This window comes from Mobula hypostoma, chromosome 3 (genome assembly GCF_963921235.1).
Source record: "Mobula hypostoma chromosome 3, sMobHyp1.1, whole genome shotgun sequence".
Classification (NCBI taxonomy): domain Eukaryota; kingdom Metazoa; phylum Chordata; class Chondrichthyes; order Myliobatiformes; family Myliobatidae; genus Mobula; species Mobula hypostoma.
The window spans coordinates 45,449,431-45,463,987 of record NC_086099.1 but is presented as its reverse complement, the minus strand read 5'-3'; the positions used below and the strand labels follow the sequence as shown (position 1 = coordinate 45,463,987).

The 14,557-nt window shown below is 38.2% G+C and overlaps 1 protein-coding gene across 5 annotated transcripts in view; it reads left to right on the top strand.

The window, feature by feature from the left end:
• Positions 1–14,557, top strand: part of pde4d (phosphodiesterase 4D, cAMP-specific) — a 698,763-nt gene that overhangs the window by 662,276 nt on the left and 21,930 nt on the right. Inside the window, exon 1 of one of the 5 annotated variants that reach the window (XM_063042970.1) lies at positions 9,741–10,404. The exons of the other annotated variants lie outside the window; for them this stretch is intronic. Within the exon in view, the coding sequence (XP_062899040.1) occupies positions 10,357–10,404 (48 nt within the window). The 5' untranslated portion in view covers positions 9,741–10,356. Of the gene's footprint in view, positions 1–9,740; positions 10,405–14,557 lie in introns of those variants that run through there. 5 annotated transcript variants of the gene reach the window in all.

The window sequence follows — 14,557 nt, the reverse complement described above, 5'->3', positions numbered from 1 at the left end:
CAATGTACATGATCCATTCTCTCCTGTTGATAGTTATCATATGCAAAGTAGAGCAGATGCCTATTGGTATTCCCATTGAACAAAACAATGTATTCTGTCTAGGCCAAGGATTCTATGGAGCCAGTAATGACATTGCACATTTTTGTGGAAATATTGAGAGCACACTTAATCTCTGTCCATTTCATTATGTCTTGCTGTGACAGAGTGCAGAATAGCGCCTAGTTCAGGAATATGGTGGATATGCAAAAGAGGTGGCCTGCCCAGTGTAGCTGAAGAGCCTTGGTGCTGGGGGATGTTAGCCTGACAATGGATGCTGATGTTGATTCACTTATCCTGCCAAATGCTTCACTTATCCTTCACTTGGCATCATGGGTTTTGTGCTGGGATTAAGGCCTAGATCTTCAGGATTTTCCACTGATGGTCAAAGACTCTATCAGCACTTTGAACTACACCGCTGTTGAATCAGTTTTGACCCATCTGATAGGATTGAGGCTCTCATGCTATTATGAAGCAAGTATATAATGGAGACCAATTTCTGATGGGAGCCAAATTTCAACCAGGTGTCCTGTGGTCCTTGAGAATTGACAGATTGAAAGCTTTTGCTATGGTACTGTATATGCACAGGGTTTCGTGAATTAATTGAGGTGTGAGGTCATGTTCAAACCACACTAATTAACACACTATTAACTTACATTTCCAAGGCTCTATTGGAGACTCCTTGTGGAAAACGTAAGCTCGGCATTTCTATTCCCAACTTCTTGAACTCAACATTGCTTTGACCTTGGAAATGGCCAGTATCATACGCCATTTCTTTTCACTCTGGTGTCTCAATCAAAATAAATAAATTGACTGTGTAAATCCTGACTTATTTTCATTGCTGTCAGAAATAATTGTTAGTTATATTAATGTTTTTTTCTGAACCGTACTGTTAAGCCAGTTACACAAGTGATTTCATATTTATTCTTTAGAAATTCAGGAATTCACATCGCCTCATTGCAGTGCACTCAGTGGTCACATAATTATGTGCCTTCTGTACCTAATAAAGAGATCACTGAAAGTATTTCTGTTCATTGATGATCTTCTGCTGCTGTAGCCCATCCACTTTAAGGTTCAACATGTTGTATGTTCAGAGATGCTCTTCTGCACACCACTGGTGTAACGCGTAGTTATTTGAGTTACTCTCACCTTCCTGTCAGCTTGAACCAGTCTGACCTTTCTCAGTAATACGGCATTTTCACCCACAGAACTGCCGCTCACTAGTTTTTTTTTTGTTCTTGCACCATTCTCTGTACTCAAGAAACTGTTATGTGTGAAAATCCCAGGAGATCAGCAGTTTCTGAGATACTCAAGCCACCCCATCTGGCACCAACAATTGTTCCACATTCAAAGTCACTTAGATCACAATTCTTCTTCATTCTGATGTTCATTCTGAACAGCAGCTGAACCTCTTGACCATGCCTATGTGCTCTTATGCACTGATTTGCCACATGATTGGTTAATTAGATGTTTGTATTAACGAGTAGGTGTATCTAATAAAGTAACCACTGAGTGTATGTTCTTACGTAACAAATTTATAATATCTCAGCAGTTTATATTTCAAACTAAAATGAAAATTCATTGTAATTTATATTAAAATTTGCCTGTATTTCTAATTTCCCTTAGTATATTTGCTTATGAGGGCCTTGCATGTTACCAAAATTATAATCAAGTGCTGGAAATCTGAAATGAAAGTTGTTTTTGATGAAAGCAAACAGCTAGTCCATCAGCACCTATAAAGTAAAAGCACAGGTTTATCCAATTTCTAACAGCTGCAGTTTACAGATGCTATTGGACATGCTGCTTGCTTCTGTTGGTGAAAGCCCTCTTTGGTATTTATTTACTGAAGCATCCATTGGTATTTTTGCAATGTCTTTGCTGAGGGTGACTTGTGACAGGAGTTGAGTAGGACTTCTGCCAATGCACATACATCATTAGTACCTTAAGGGATCATAGTTCTAAAGTTGGGCAAATCTTCCAGTAACACTCCATTTTTAAAAAATTTATACATTGAAAGTGTTAAGGGTTTAATTTGTATCGATCAACTGCTGTTCTGACTCTGTGTAAGATCGTACTGACTAGTTTATAAATTCTCACGTCACCCTGACAATTTCAGCTCAGCCTTTTACCTGGATTGGATAACATCCAGTGATGGTCATTTGGCAGATACTGATACTCCCGAGCAGTCACGCAGTGGACATTCTAAACATGATTTTAAAATGTCATGTCATTCCAGGCCAATCAGGAATGCCAACTACAAAGTGTTTGCATGTTTTCAGTAACTGGAGAGTTGCCTACTACATTACAGTGCCACACAAAACATACTCTGTTGCTAGGCAACCCCAGTTCATATGTTCAACCCATTCAGGAAATTCCATTTTTAACCTTTTAGATCCTTGTCGTTAGAATTTTAGAAGTTTCTGGAATTTTCACTGCGCTACATTTCACTATCCCATATTTGGCTGAGTTTCAAGAATTAATTATGTATTGCGATTTCTTGTATTAATTCCTGTATAGATTAAGAATTTAGTATTAACCAGTTTGTTTTAACAAGATAAGCTGTACAAAATGAATGTCTGATAGTAATTCCAAAATAGAATATTCATCAAAAGGTAAAGATAGCTTTCTAATTTGAATACATTACCACAGAGAATGCTTTATAATAATCTTTTTACATTTTCCGGAATATTTTTTAAAGCTACTGTGTTTTTTTGTATAGGAAGTGGTATCAAAAGCATGACATCTTCAATATAAAAGACTGAATGGTAACTGTCATAAAATTAGATGACGTTAGCAGGGGTGGATGTAATTTTACTTGTACAGTTGTTTCACCATCATGGCCAATTTAAGACACTTGTGTTGATTGCATCAGTCACTTTCTTACGGTATTTTACATCTGGATGTCCGAAAAACACAGCAGACAATTTTTTACAAAATATATGCTTTGGGAATGCTAACCTTCATTGCTGTTATTATAGGAAAGAAATGATGCTCAAAGAAAGAAATGCAGCTAAAATATCAAATCAAAGAAGAGCTACAGCATGGAGGCATCTTCCCCATCATCCATAGTGTAAAAGAACAATCAGCTTAACTCCATTCCCCCAATCTGTCAGTGTAGCCCTCATGCAACTCCTCCTTAATGTTCCGGGACAGCACTGTTGGAGTTCCTCAGGGTAGTATCCTTGCCCCAGCTAGCTTCAACAACTTCACTTGTGAGCTTGATTCCTTGTAAGGTCAGGAGGCAAACATCCCTCCTTCTGACCTATTTCTTCTATTTCGCAATATGCCAAACATAGGGCAGAAATTTCCTCCGCAGAATTGTTTAAGAAGCACTTATACTGGGAGGATACCACGAGAGGCTTCACTTCACGAAAGAGGTATTCAAGGTCTGTCCCTCGCTGCTACACTTACTTCCATAGGATAGCACCTCGGTAGGCCCCATCCAGAACCATGACGACAGCAGAGTGAGCAGGTACAAGAATGCTGTGTCTTTCACTTGAAATTATGTGTCAGCTACTTCAGATTCCACTCCAGCAGTCAATTATTGGGTGGCGCCTCCTTGTGCTGCAGAGCTTCATAAACCATAATTAGGCAGTCTGCTCCACCACTTGATTATGTTTGAATTATTTTCCCTCTCAACTCCGTTCTCCTGCCTTCTCCCCATAACCTTTGACACCCTTACTAATCAAGAACCTATTAGCACACAAAATGCTGGAGGAACTCAGTAGGCCAGGCAGCATCTATGGAGAAGAGTAAACAGTTCTGTTGAAGGGTCTCGGAAGGGAATGGTGAAGGTGGAGCCCTGTGGGGGGGTGGAGGGCAGGTGTCAGAGGGGTAGAGGGTAGTGGGGGTGCAAACAGTGTCATTTGATTCCTAACAATTGGTTTATTATCTCTCTGGTGCTTCCTGCTCCCTCCCCCTTTTCCTAATTCCTAACCATCATTCTCCTCTCCCTGTCCCCTTCCCACCCTCAATCCAAAATAGAGACCCATATCAGAATCAGGTTTATCATCACTCACATATGTCATGAAATTTGTTTGTTTTTGTGACAGCTGTACAGTGCAATACATAAAATGACTACAGTACTGTGCACAATTCTGAGGCACCCTAGCAGTATATATGTGCCTGTGTGCAGCTATACCCTCTGGAAATTTACGCCCGAGCCTTGCCACCTCCTGCCATACTGTTACAGCCTGCCTTCTCCAGTGCTCTGCATCAGTTCTGAGCTGGGTGCCGGCAGTTTGATGACATGCCTACTTTGGTCATTTGCTTCCGAGTCCAGTTTGCATCACTTGGCTATCTGACTGCAGAAAGGTGAGGGTGGGAGAAGTGGAAGTGGAAGCTTGCGCCACCCAGAGGTTGGAATCCGAAGTGTCTGGGGGTTGAGAAGGGTCTGGGGTATGAAAAGGAATATTAGAATTGAGCCTATTATCATCTTCAGTCATCTGAAACTACTACTGAACAGTGCCTGCTCCACTTAAATAATCTCCCTCAGGGTGTGTGATGGGGCTGAATGTAACAGCCTGATTTTATTTCCCACTAACTTGGTGCTGTGATCAAGTTTATCTCACAAGATAGTGTCTTAGTTTCTCATATTTGTACCAGGTGCAAATAGCTGGTACCATGTGCACATTATGAGATGTGGCTGCAAGGCTTCGATTAAGAGTAAATGTTGGTGAAGGAAGTGATTATTAGATTGACCCCCTGGTTGATAAGATGCAGTACAATGAGCAGTGTGTGAGGCTGATCGTGCAATTGAAGTGGGATCAAATTTGAAGTTATGTCTACTGAGCTTGTCCAGGTGTGAAGATGACTGATAGCAATCAGGCATTTCATCCATGTCCTTGATGTTCCAAGTATTGACCTTGAGATCCATCCTTTCCCTCTGTCCTTGTCTTCATTCCCAGGCCTTAGAGAACTTCATAGATCTCTGTTCCTAGCAGCCTTTATTGCCCTCTCCACCTTGCCCATGAAGGGCTCCCGTGCTTCGTTTGAAAAGCTAGTGGCGGGCTTCTTTTAATCAGCTTTAGCTAACTTGAACATACATGAAATGTTGCTTCACACACTTGCCATCTGGGTTGCTTTATTTTTCTTAATAGCCTGTGGGATGTAGAATCCAAGAGACGTCGAGTTCAGTTAAAGAACGTATCGCAGGTTTTCTGGATCAGTGTAGGCTTGGACGGAACTGCCAACCTGCTGATCTTTTATGGGCCCCGCATCGCACTCGCGATTTACCCACTGAATCACTGCTGGAGCCCATTATCTCACCTTTAATTGGTTACTTGGAAATGAGCAGGAAATGTTATCTTCTAAAAATAAAGTAAATGAATCAGTTGAAGAACAGCAGCAAATGCTGGAAATAGTAGGTTGGGAAACATTCACAATATGAGAAACAAAGAAACCTTTTCATCCCCAAGACATTTCATGAGGTGAAGATTGCTTTGCGTAAAAAATAAACAAGGCTACCTTGCAAGTTTTTTCCTTGAAACAGCTGTTAAAGGGAAAAGTATGCTTGAGAATGAAGCTAGTTTTTGAATTGTCTTGTTTCAATTGGGATGTCTGCTCGAAATGATGATGGTTCTATTGGGCTTCAAAGGTCATGATGTCGTTGGAGTCTAACAATAAACATTGTACAGATATGTGGAGAGCAAATACTCCATAAGATATAATAAACCAGATAGATCAAAAACTTGCATTGATATATCATCCTTAGTATTTCAGAGAATTATCAAACCAAAAAAGGCATTGCACCACAAGGGGTGTTGTCACATCTAGCTGAAAGCTTACTGTAAAATTAAATTTCAAGATAAGTCATTAAGGAGGAAAGGAAGGGAGTGAATTATAGTAGAGCTTGGGGCTTGGTGTGTGGAAGACATATCTGAAGGAATGTGCAAGAATTCAAAATCTGAAGTCTGCCGAGATTGTAAAAGAGTTTGAGGTCCTTTTGCATACTTTGCTCAACACATTGCAGATTTCCTTAGATACATGCATATGCTGAATCTGGGACACAGCCCATAGAGGTTGTTGGTAGTCAGGGCGTACAAAAGGTGGGTTGACTGTAGATCAGAAGTGTGGAAACTGAAACTGGGGCTTGGGTGGTTGTGATTTGGGAAGAGCCATGGTATTAGGCACTTAATTAAACATTTTATCTTTAAGCAGATTTTATCTATTTATAAACACTTTGGAGTTAGGATGAAATGCTATAAAGCATGCCTTGCAACAGGTGTGTCTGCTCTGTGTTGGGAAACCTAGTTAGGGCAGCAGACCCTGATTCACCCATAACAAGCGCCAACAACTTAAACCTACCATACAACAGACTGGAATTAAGGGGGGAGGGGAAAGCGAGAGTCCATAACCCTCAGCAGGTATCATTACTCAGCTGCTCTTATAACACTGATTGAATGGCAGTACAGCCATTTGCAGTCCTTTGTATTTTTTTTCAACATTGAATTTCAGAGAACCTATCCACCTTGGTATTGTCTTTAATATTTGCCAGTTCTACTTGTTGGTATTTGCGTTTTATATTTTAATATCAATCCATTATATATTTGTGCCTTTCAGTAATGCTTTAAAGTTTAAGATAAAATCAATATCCTGTCTGTTTTCACTGATACTTTTATACCCCACCCAATTTTGCACTTAACTGATCATAATAGTTGTACCTAAAAGCTGATCACAATAATTGTGTTCAAGTAGGCCACGACCTGATCCAAACCCAATCCTGCCAGATTATGGTAAATTCCAAGAGCATTTCCCATCATTAAAATATGTTGTTTCCTTTATAAACTCCAATGCTCACGTTTATTACAGGAAATGCCCCCTGTAAGTGATGATTGTACACCTGGAATCACACAACTGAAGCTGCTCACAATTCAGATTCAATCAGGATTTCATTTAATAAAAACCACTAGAAGATAAGTCTATAATTAAATCATTAAGGTTTTAACTTGTTTCTTATAATGTTTTAAGGTATGATTTTAACAGCCTAACTTGTTTAAATATGTATTAGGCAATAAAAATTGTAAAGATCAAAGCTGACTCTCTGTAATGGAGATGTGGCATACATCCTAGCCAGTCAAGACAATACCACCAGTTCTGTCCCTTGTTGAAACTTCTAAATGCAGAGCATCCCCAGTTGACTTCATTGCAGCGTTTAGACTGGGTAGATTTTAACACAGGCTGAAGCTGAGGAGCTTTTTCGACATAATGGTTCAGGCAGGTGCTCCTGGCCCATAGTCCTTTATGTGTTTTATTGGAAATCTATTTCAAAATAATATCAGGAATAATAGTGATCTTACTTTAACCTACCTTGGGATAATCTACATTTGACTAGGAATTCATAACACAAATGTTATGCAAATTTGAGAAAATTCCATTAAAAGTTGTAAATGTAAACTAAAGTTGTAGTGGTGTGCCCTCACCTCAGGTCCAGCCACTACCTTTGCTCCCATTACATCCTCTCACACTCTTCGCCTGTTCCCAGTCCTCTATTCCTGTTTCCATCATCCCCTTTCCAATCCTACCTCTTTTCATTCTCCAATTAACATCCAGTCCCGTTTTATATCAACACTTCTTGACCTATCTTTTGTGAGCCATTATTAATTAGTTATAAATAAAATGTTCCTGCTGCTCCAGACCATGACAGTATCTTCGTTTATTTCTGGCAGCATTCATTAGATTTTCCTTTGTAAAGCCTCGTCTTTGATGCTTAATAGTTTTGCTGCAGAAATATTTTCTACATTCCTTATATTTCGATTTAACAGATACAATATACTTAGCATGAGAACAGTTTGTTGTCTGTTTAGCATTTAGTTCTTGAGATACTAACAAAAGCTGGCTGGAATAAATTAAATGTTGCCATGGTTATTGAGTCAGCTGATGTGATTGTTGGGCTCAAATTCTGCAAAAAAAGAGTACACTTGAGCTGATCTCTTTTTCTGTCAAATCCACTGAATAATAATAATGAAACATGATTATTCTGGCATGCTTGAGGAATTTACTAAGAGGAATTTACATTTCAATAATGCCATCAATCTGTGAGGTATTATGCAACCTGCTAAATTTGCATGGTGATTTTAAATGACTGAGGTTTCAGCCCTGACTCCTCTCTCACTCAGTTTAACCGCCTACTGTCACGACATAATTTTTAAGAAGAGTTGCTGAAGCAGAATATAATGTGTATTTATAGGTATAATCACTTGAACATATATCTGAATTTAACTTTTAAAACAAAACAACATGAACAGTATTGTTCTGTGGAGCTTTCTCCTAATAGCCAGCCCAAAGAACAAAAGAGTATTATTTATTAATGAGAAGATAATTTGGCTACCCATTTGAAATGAATTTAAACACATTGAGAATTGTGATGGGCTAAGTGGTACAATTTGTTGTTTACTGCTGGGAATTGTTCTCCAGTATAAACCATAATAATTGCCGAATAAATGCCAGGGCAAGACTTGGAAGAGCACTTTCCTATATTGCTAAGCCTCATTAAGTAACTGGCAGTTTTTGGTGGATGGTTCATTGATCCCAAATTTCGAATGGTAAGTTCTGTGCTCTAACTTCAAGTTTGCTGGACAGGAACTTAGAAATACCATGCTCCATCTAGTGTGCCTTCTCATATCCTGCAGTTGCCAGAACTCCAGTGAAAATGGATCATAGCCATTTCATAGTCTTTATCAGTTAGACTGCAACGGACCTAAAGTGATGCAGGAAGTTGTCAGTTCAGGAGCACTTCGGAAACCATTGAGAAATGCAAGTGTGTGAAGAAGAACAGGGTGAATAATGTTGCACACATGTGACCTTTGTCCTCAGCAGGAAAAACTTTGTGCTTAAATTTTATCCTAACTGAATTTATGTTTTATTAAAAAATTAGGAGCTCCACAATTTGAATATTTAGCCCTCCTAATATGCATCTGTTGAATAAGGCTTCACCAAGACTTGAGCCACATAATAGATTTCCATGAAATGGAACAATTTTTATTAATTATAACCAGAGGTTATTACAGCACAATTCTTCTACTATCGGGAGTCATTGCTTTAATCCTGTGTTATTGAAGAAATTTAAATGAAAGATTAAAATGTACTTCCTAAACCAAAGTAGCTAAAGCACTTATTTAACAATAGGGACATTTTTGTGTTGCAAAAAATTCCTATACTCTATGCTCCCAGCAATTGCCAAAACTGTGAGATTTCTGGTTTATTGAAACAATGTTTCTTTTGGTACTACCTGGAATTTCTTTACAAAACATTTGATTAGTGTTCTTTTCAGATTATTTTTGTTGAATGCACATTTCACGAAGGAGTATCATTTCAGGAAGAATATCATGTTTTTGTTAATTGCAGTATTGTTATAAATGCCAAGTCCAAATCTTCCCAACATTTCAAATGCCAATTTGTTGAATTTTGGGGGGAAAAATACAGTTTAGTGAAAGAAATAGAAGTGAATATCAAGGTAGGATACACAAATTCTGTTTCTGCCTTTATGTAATCATTCAAATTTTCTCCCTTTCACTCTCACTGAATATAAACAGCCTGCAGGAGTCTCTGCTGATGTAGTCAGCGGAGCTCCTTTGACAATTCATTGAATAACACTTGAACAATGCAGGAAAAATTGAACTGCATATATGATATCTTATACACTTATGATTTAAGAAGAAAAGCTATTAGGCAGATGAGCTTGTTATTGTATGTCAGTGAAATATAAAGGTTGGCATAGCATTTCTACAGAGCAGGAACTGAAAGGACATTATTAAATGGCATTTAATCTAGTAATGAAGAAAACCCCTAACCCCTGAGGATATGCTCTTCATTAGGCCAATCAGTAAGCGGTACCTAGCTTTGCTAAAAACATACTCTTGTCTCTGTTCCTTGGAGTAAGAATTCATTGGTTGTTGTGTCTGGGAAGTAGGTGGGTTCATCGAATAGTGTGCATAGGAGCTATGTGCTCAGATCCTTATTTGGTATCCGTTAGCAGAAACAGACCTTCTGGCAGTGAAGCATCTCACATACATTATTTATTAACTCATATTCCAAGGAGATGCTTGTCCATTAAAAATACTCCCAAGCATTCCTTTTGGCCCAGATTTTCCATTTGCTTTTGTGAATTCTAAACCTTCTATACCAAAGTGGATTTCTACAAATGGCCAGTTTTAACCAAACAGGTGACAAAGCACTGGAATTTAAAAGCATAATTTCCAGATGCACCTGCAGTGTGAATAATCTGGTGTGCTGATTTTTGAAGCCGCTTCCACCAAGTCTTTTGGGAACTTCAGACTTTAATATATTTCTTAGTGGGGTTTTTGTGAGAACATTTGCAAGATGCCTGAAGCTAATTATTTGCTTTCTGTTTCTTGGGGCTACATAAAGGTAAGTACACTAAATGACCTTTTATTCTGATATAGAATTCATAATTAAATTATTACTGTGTTAAAAATGGTTTGTTTTGTAAGTATTTAATGTTACTGCTGTGTATCTGAATATATGTTGTGAATATAACTGGAGCAACCATCCCGCACTTACCCGGATACTATTAGCTCTGGCTTTGGAATTGCTGTAGACTCTGTTTCGAGGAACATGTTGGTAATTGCAAAATGAAAATACCTTTTGTCACACATAGTTAGATACAATGGATCTGTTTCTTTTTCTAAATTAGTTACATGAATTAAAGCATTTTATATCTGTCTTTATCTTGAGGTCTTTTAAATGAAATAATACTCTAAATGAACTGTGATTTGTTCAACACTAGATAGCTTAATTAGAACATTAATTTGAGGAAACCTCTGAACATCTGTATTGCTAATAATAATGGAATCATCCAATATTTAGAAATTTACTGATATTCACTCTTCCATTTACCTGTGATAGACTTGTAAAATTTCCTCCTAACAATGCATGCAAGGACTCTGTTGATATCCTAGCCTGCAATTTTGATGATTTAACCAAATGAACTGAATGTGATCATATTAAAACTTTGTGATTAACAGAATAACTTCTTCAAATATATGATCAAGATGGTATAATATTATTAGCACTAATATTTATGAGGGAAAGAAAAACCTGTTCAGCTGGGGGAATTGATAACCAGATAACCAGTGTTAATGGTTCATCCTCATAATTTAATCAACATCTAACTCTTTGTCTTTTTATATACTAAAACATTTTCTAGAAATTCTGGTCTAGTGACCTTTCCTTTATAATATAATTACTTTTGATGGCCATGATTTGGATCTATTTAAACCAGCTTTTGATCTTCAGCTTCTTTCACTATTGTTAGGCATTTTGTAAAATAATGTTTTGCAGGAAAAATGATGAGAGAAATGATATTTTCCATATTAAGATGGATCTAAGTTAGATAATGTCATTCCTCCAAGTTCCTTCCCCCACACACCACCCACTACCACCATTTTGACATTGAAGTTTGCTTGTTCTTATCTTGTCATGTGATGGTAATGTGCTCATACGTGTTATCTTGCCTCATCTGACAAGTATTGAACAGCTGCTTCTATTTTGTCGGAATGCAATCCCATTTGAATTTGAGGACACTAAAGCAGCAGATGTATTGATGTATCCAGTTTGGCCCACATTCTGAGTATCAATTAATTAATAGCTTAGTAATAAAACCAAAGAATTTTGTCATTATTCATGTTAATTCACTGATAGCACCTAATTCTTTTGCTGTTAAATAAATTAAAGAACCAGATCTTTTCTGAACAAAAATACATTTAATATAACTGTATTGTCTTCTAATATGACTGCTATTTCCTTGAAATTCCTTTCCTCTTTTTCACAAAACAGTTTAGAAGTATTAATGGTAAATCTTTACCATAAAAGGATGGGAATAGTTACATCCCGATCTCTGATTGTTTTCTTCTTATTTTAGTTCCCACTTTAAGCTTCTCAAGTAAAGATCCTGGTTTCCATCTGAGATGATGGAGGTCGGGCCACCAACAATGTGATGAAATGAAAAATATGGCAACTCTTCCATGATTTTTGTTCACTTTTACCAACTTGATGCCTTGTGTCCATGTAATTAGTTTCCTTTAGAGCAATGCCTGAATGTGCTGATGTGCTGATAGACGTTTTGAATCCTGAGTCAGATTTGACCCCTGGTCTGTACTGAACTACCTGAATAGAAGACATTACTGTTAAAATGAACATCATTTGGTTAGGACAGGGAAGAATGAACTTGGGTTATGTTCTTGCTCACTATTTGCCCGCCCTTCTGGGCGTGCAGTTTCCTTTCCTGAGTGTTCTGTGTTTCATCTGTTCTTTCCTACCCATGGCTTGTCTTCCCATAGTTTTACTCGGTGAAATATGGTTCTGAATTGTCTTCTGATTCCCTTTCCCTTGCACCTCATGGGAATTTCTGTCCTTTGTTAATGTTCTGACCAACAATAAGGAGTCAGTTTATAGAGAACCATGGATTACCACTGCTATGCCCACCGCACATACCAGGGCGCATATTGGCTATACTGTCATTTTCTCCCCATGTTTTGATTCTATAAGTGAAACAATCAACTCACCAATGATCTACAAGTGCACCATAGAAATAGCTAAAGCGATTTCTGAACGTTAGATTTTTCTTTACCAGGTTATCTGACAACTAATGATGAAAATGTAAAAGGACTGCAGCCTTGGTAGAATTCTACTGACTTGACTCACAAATTAGCTTTAGGTCACATTGGGTATTCCACTTAAAACCTTACAGAAGCCAAATTTGTTAATCAAATGCTTTTTCTTATTAATTGTCTGATAATCACAAAACTAAAAAGTCTAATATCGATTGAAGTACACGTTTTCCACACACGAGAAAATACTAATGCAGTGTACTGATAAACATTTAAACGAACAGAATAGATTTAAATTGAATAACAAGTTTAAAAAGAGATGAAGAAGATAGTACCAAAACAGAGCGTAACATGTAAAACTTTTTATTTATTTGTTCAAATGGTCACCATTTAAAGCCATGGTAAGATGAAATTGAAAACTGTAAACTCTGCTCTTTAGATAACTTGATATTTGCCATTTCCATACTGAAATAACTTAAAGATCTTTTGGAGTAACACAGTGGTGCAGACAGTAGAGCAGCTGCCTTGCAGCTCGAGCAGTCCTGACCTCTGATGCTGGCTGGACAGAGTCTGCACATTCTTCCTCTGACTGTGTGGGTCACAACAGGTTCCTCCAGTTTCCCTGCACAGCACCAAAACGTGTAGGTTGGTACATTGATTTGTCTTGGTAAATTGCTCCAGGAGTGTAGGTGAGCAGTAGAATGTGAGGCAAATTGATGGGGAAGTGAGAACTGCAATAATGCAATGGTATTAGCATAGGATTACTGTAAGTGGGTCCTTGACAGTGTTTATTCTTGCTGTGTGACTCTATGATATATGATTGGATTATTATCATCTACTTTTTTAGAATGGCATTCAGGGTGTACATGAGTAACTTTCCAATTAAGGAGCAACGTGCAAACATTGACACTAGTCATAACTACTATATTCTCTCAAAGAAGGGAAAGGACCACATTGCTAATGGCTATTGTAAATACGATGATGAATTTTAAGTGCCCAGTCTGTTGCCTGTTATTTTCATCATTTTTTGACATCCCATTTCCATAACATAGGTCACAGTCTCCCTATTTAATGAGAACTACCTACATTTTCTTATGCCAGAGATTATCAACTGTAGAGGGCATATTCCTTTTCTAGAATTGCAGGCTTCCCTTGAAACAAGATGCCCCAGGGTGACATGCAAATCACTTATAATCTGTATTTATTAATTCTTTCCAAAAGTGGAACGATAACTTATTCACATGCTTCAATGTTCAACTTACAAATGACTGTACTGGGCAAATCGTGCACATTAAAGCCTGACACTACCATGTTGCCCTTTGGTCATGTCAGTACACTCTGCCAATTGCACCTGATCTATATGGAGAGTGTGTTAGTGGCTGTGCACAAGGTGTGGTAGAGCAGAGCATAGTTACACTTTAGGTGGCTGTGGAAGAACCCTGAAGATGCAGCAGGGCTCAGATCTCATAGTGGTCTGCAATCCTACACTGCTTCCACACTGAAAGGACCAGGTCTCAAGCTCCGTCACAAAAAAAAACCTTTTGTCCAGGTGAAATCTGAATCATTTTCTTTATATTCTTATCAAGATGCTCACCTGAGTCCAACCCTCTACAGAAGGAACAGTTTACCCAGTGAGCTGGGACATGCCTTATCCTGATTAGCAGTCTTGGAGTTGGTGACTACATGTGAAATCGAGTGACGCCATCTATTTGTCATCACTGCCTTTTTGCCACTGCCACCTGGCCAGGTTGCTTTTCTGGGATATCGAACAGAAGCCAGCCACAAGTGTATTGTTCTGGTGTGAGAAAGGAAAGAAAGTAAGGAAAGCATGTTTACACCATCTGCCACTTCTAAATTGGAACATAGTGTTGATTGTTGCGGAAGTGGGAAGTAAAGTAGAGGACTGGCTGTGAGGAAGTCATCAACTTCAGTTGTTTCAGCCCTTCTGCTGT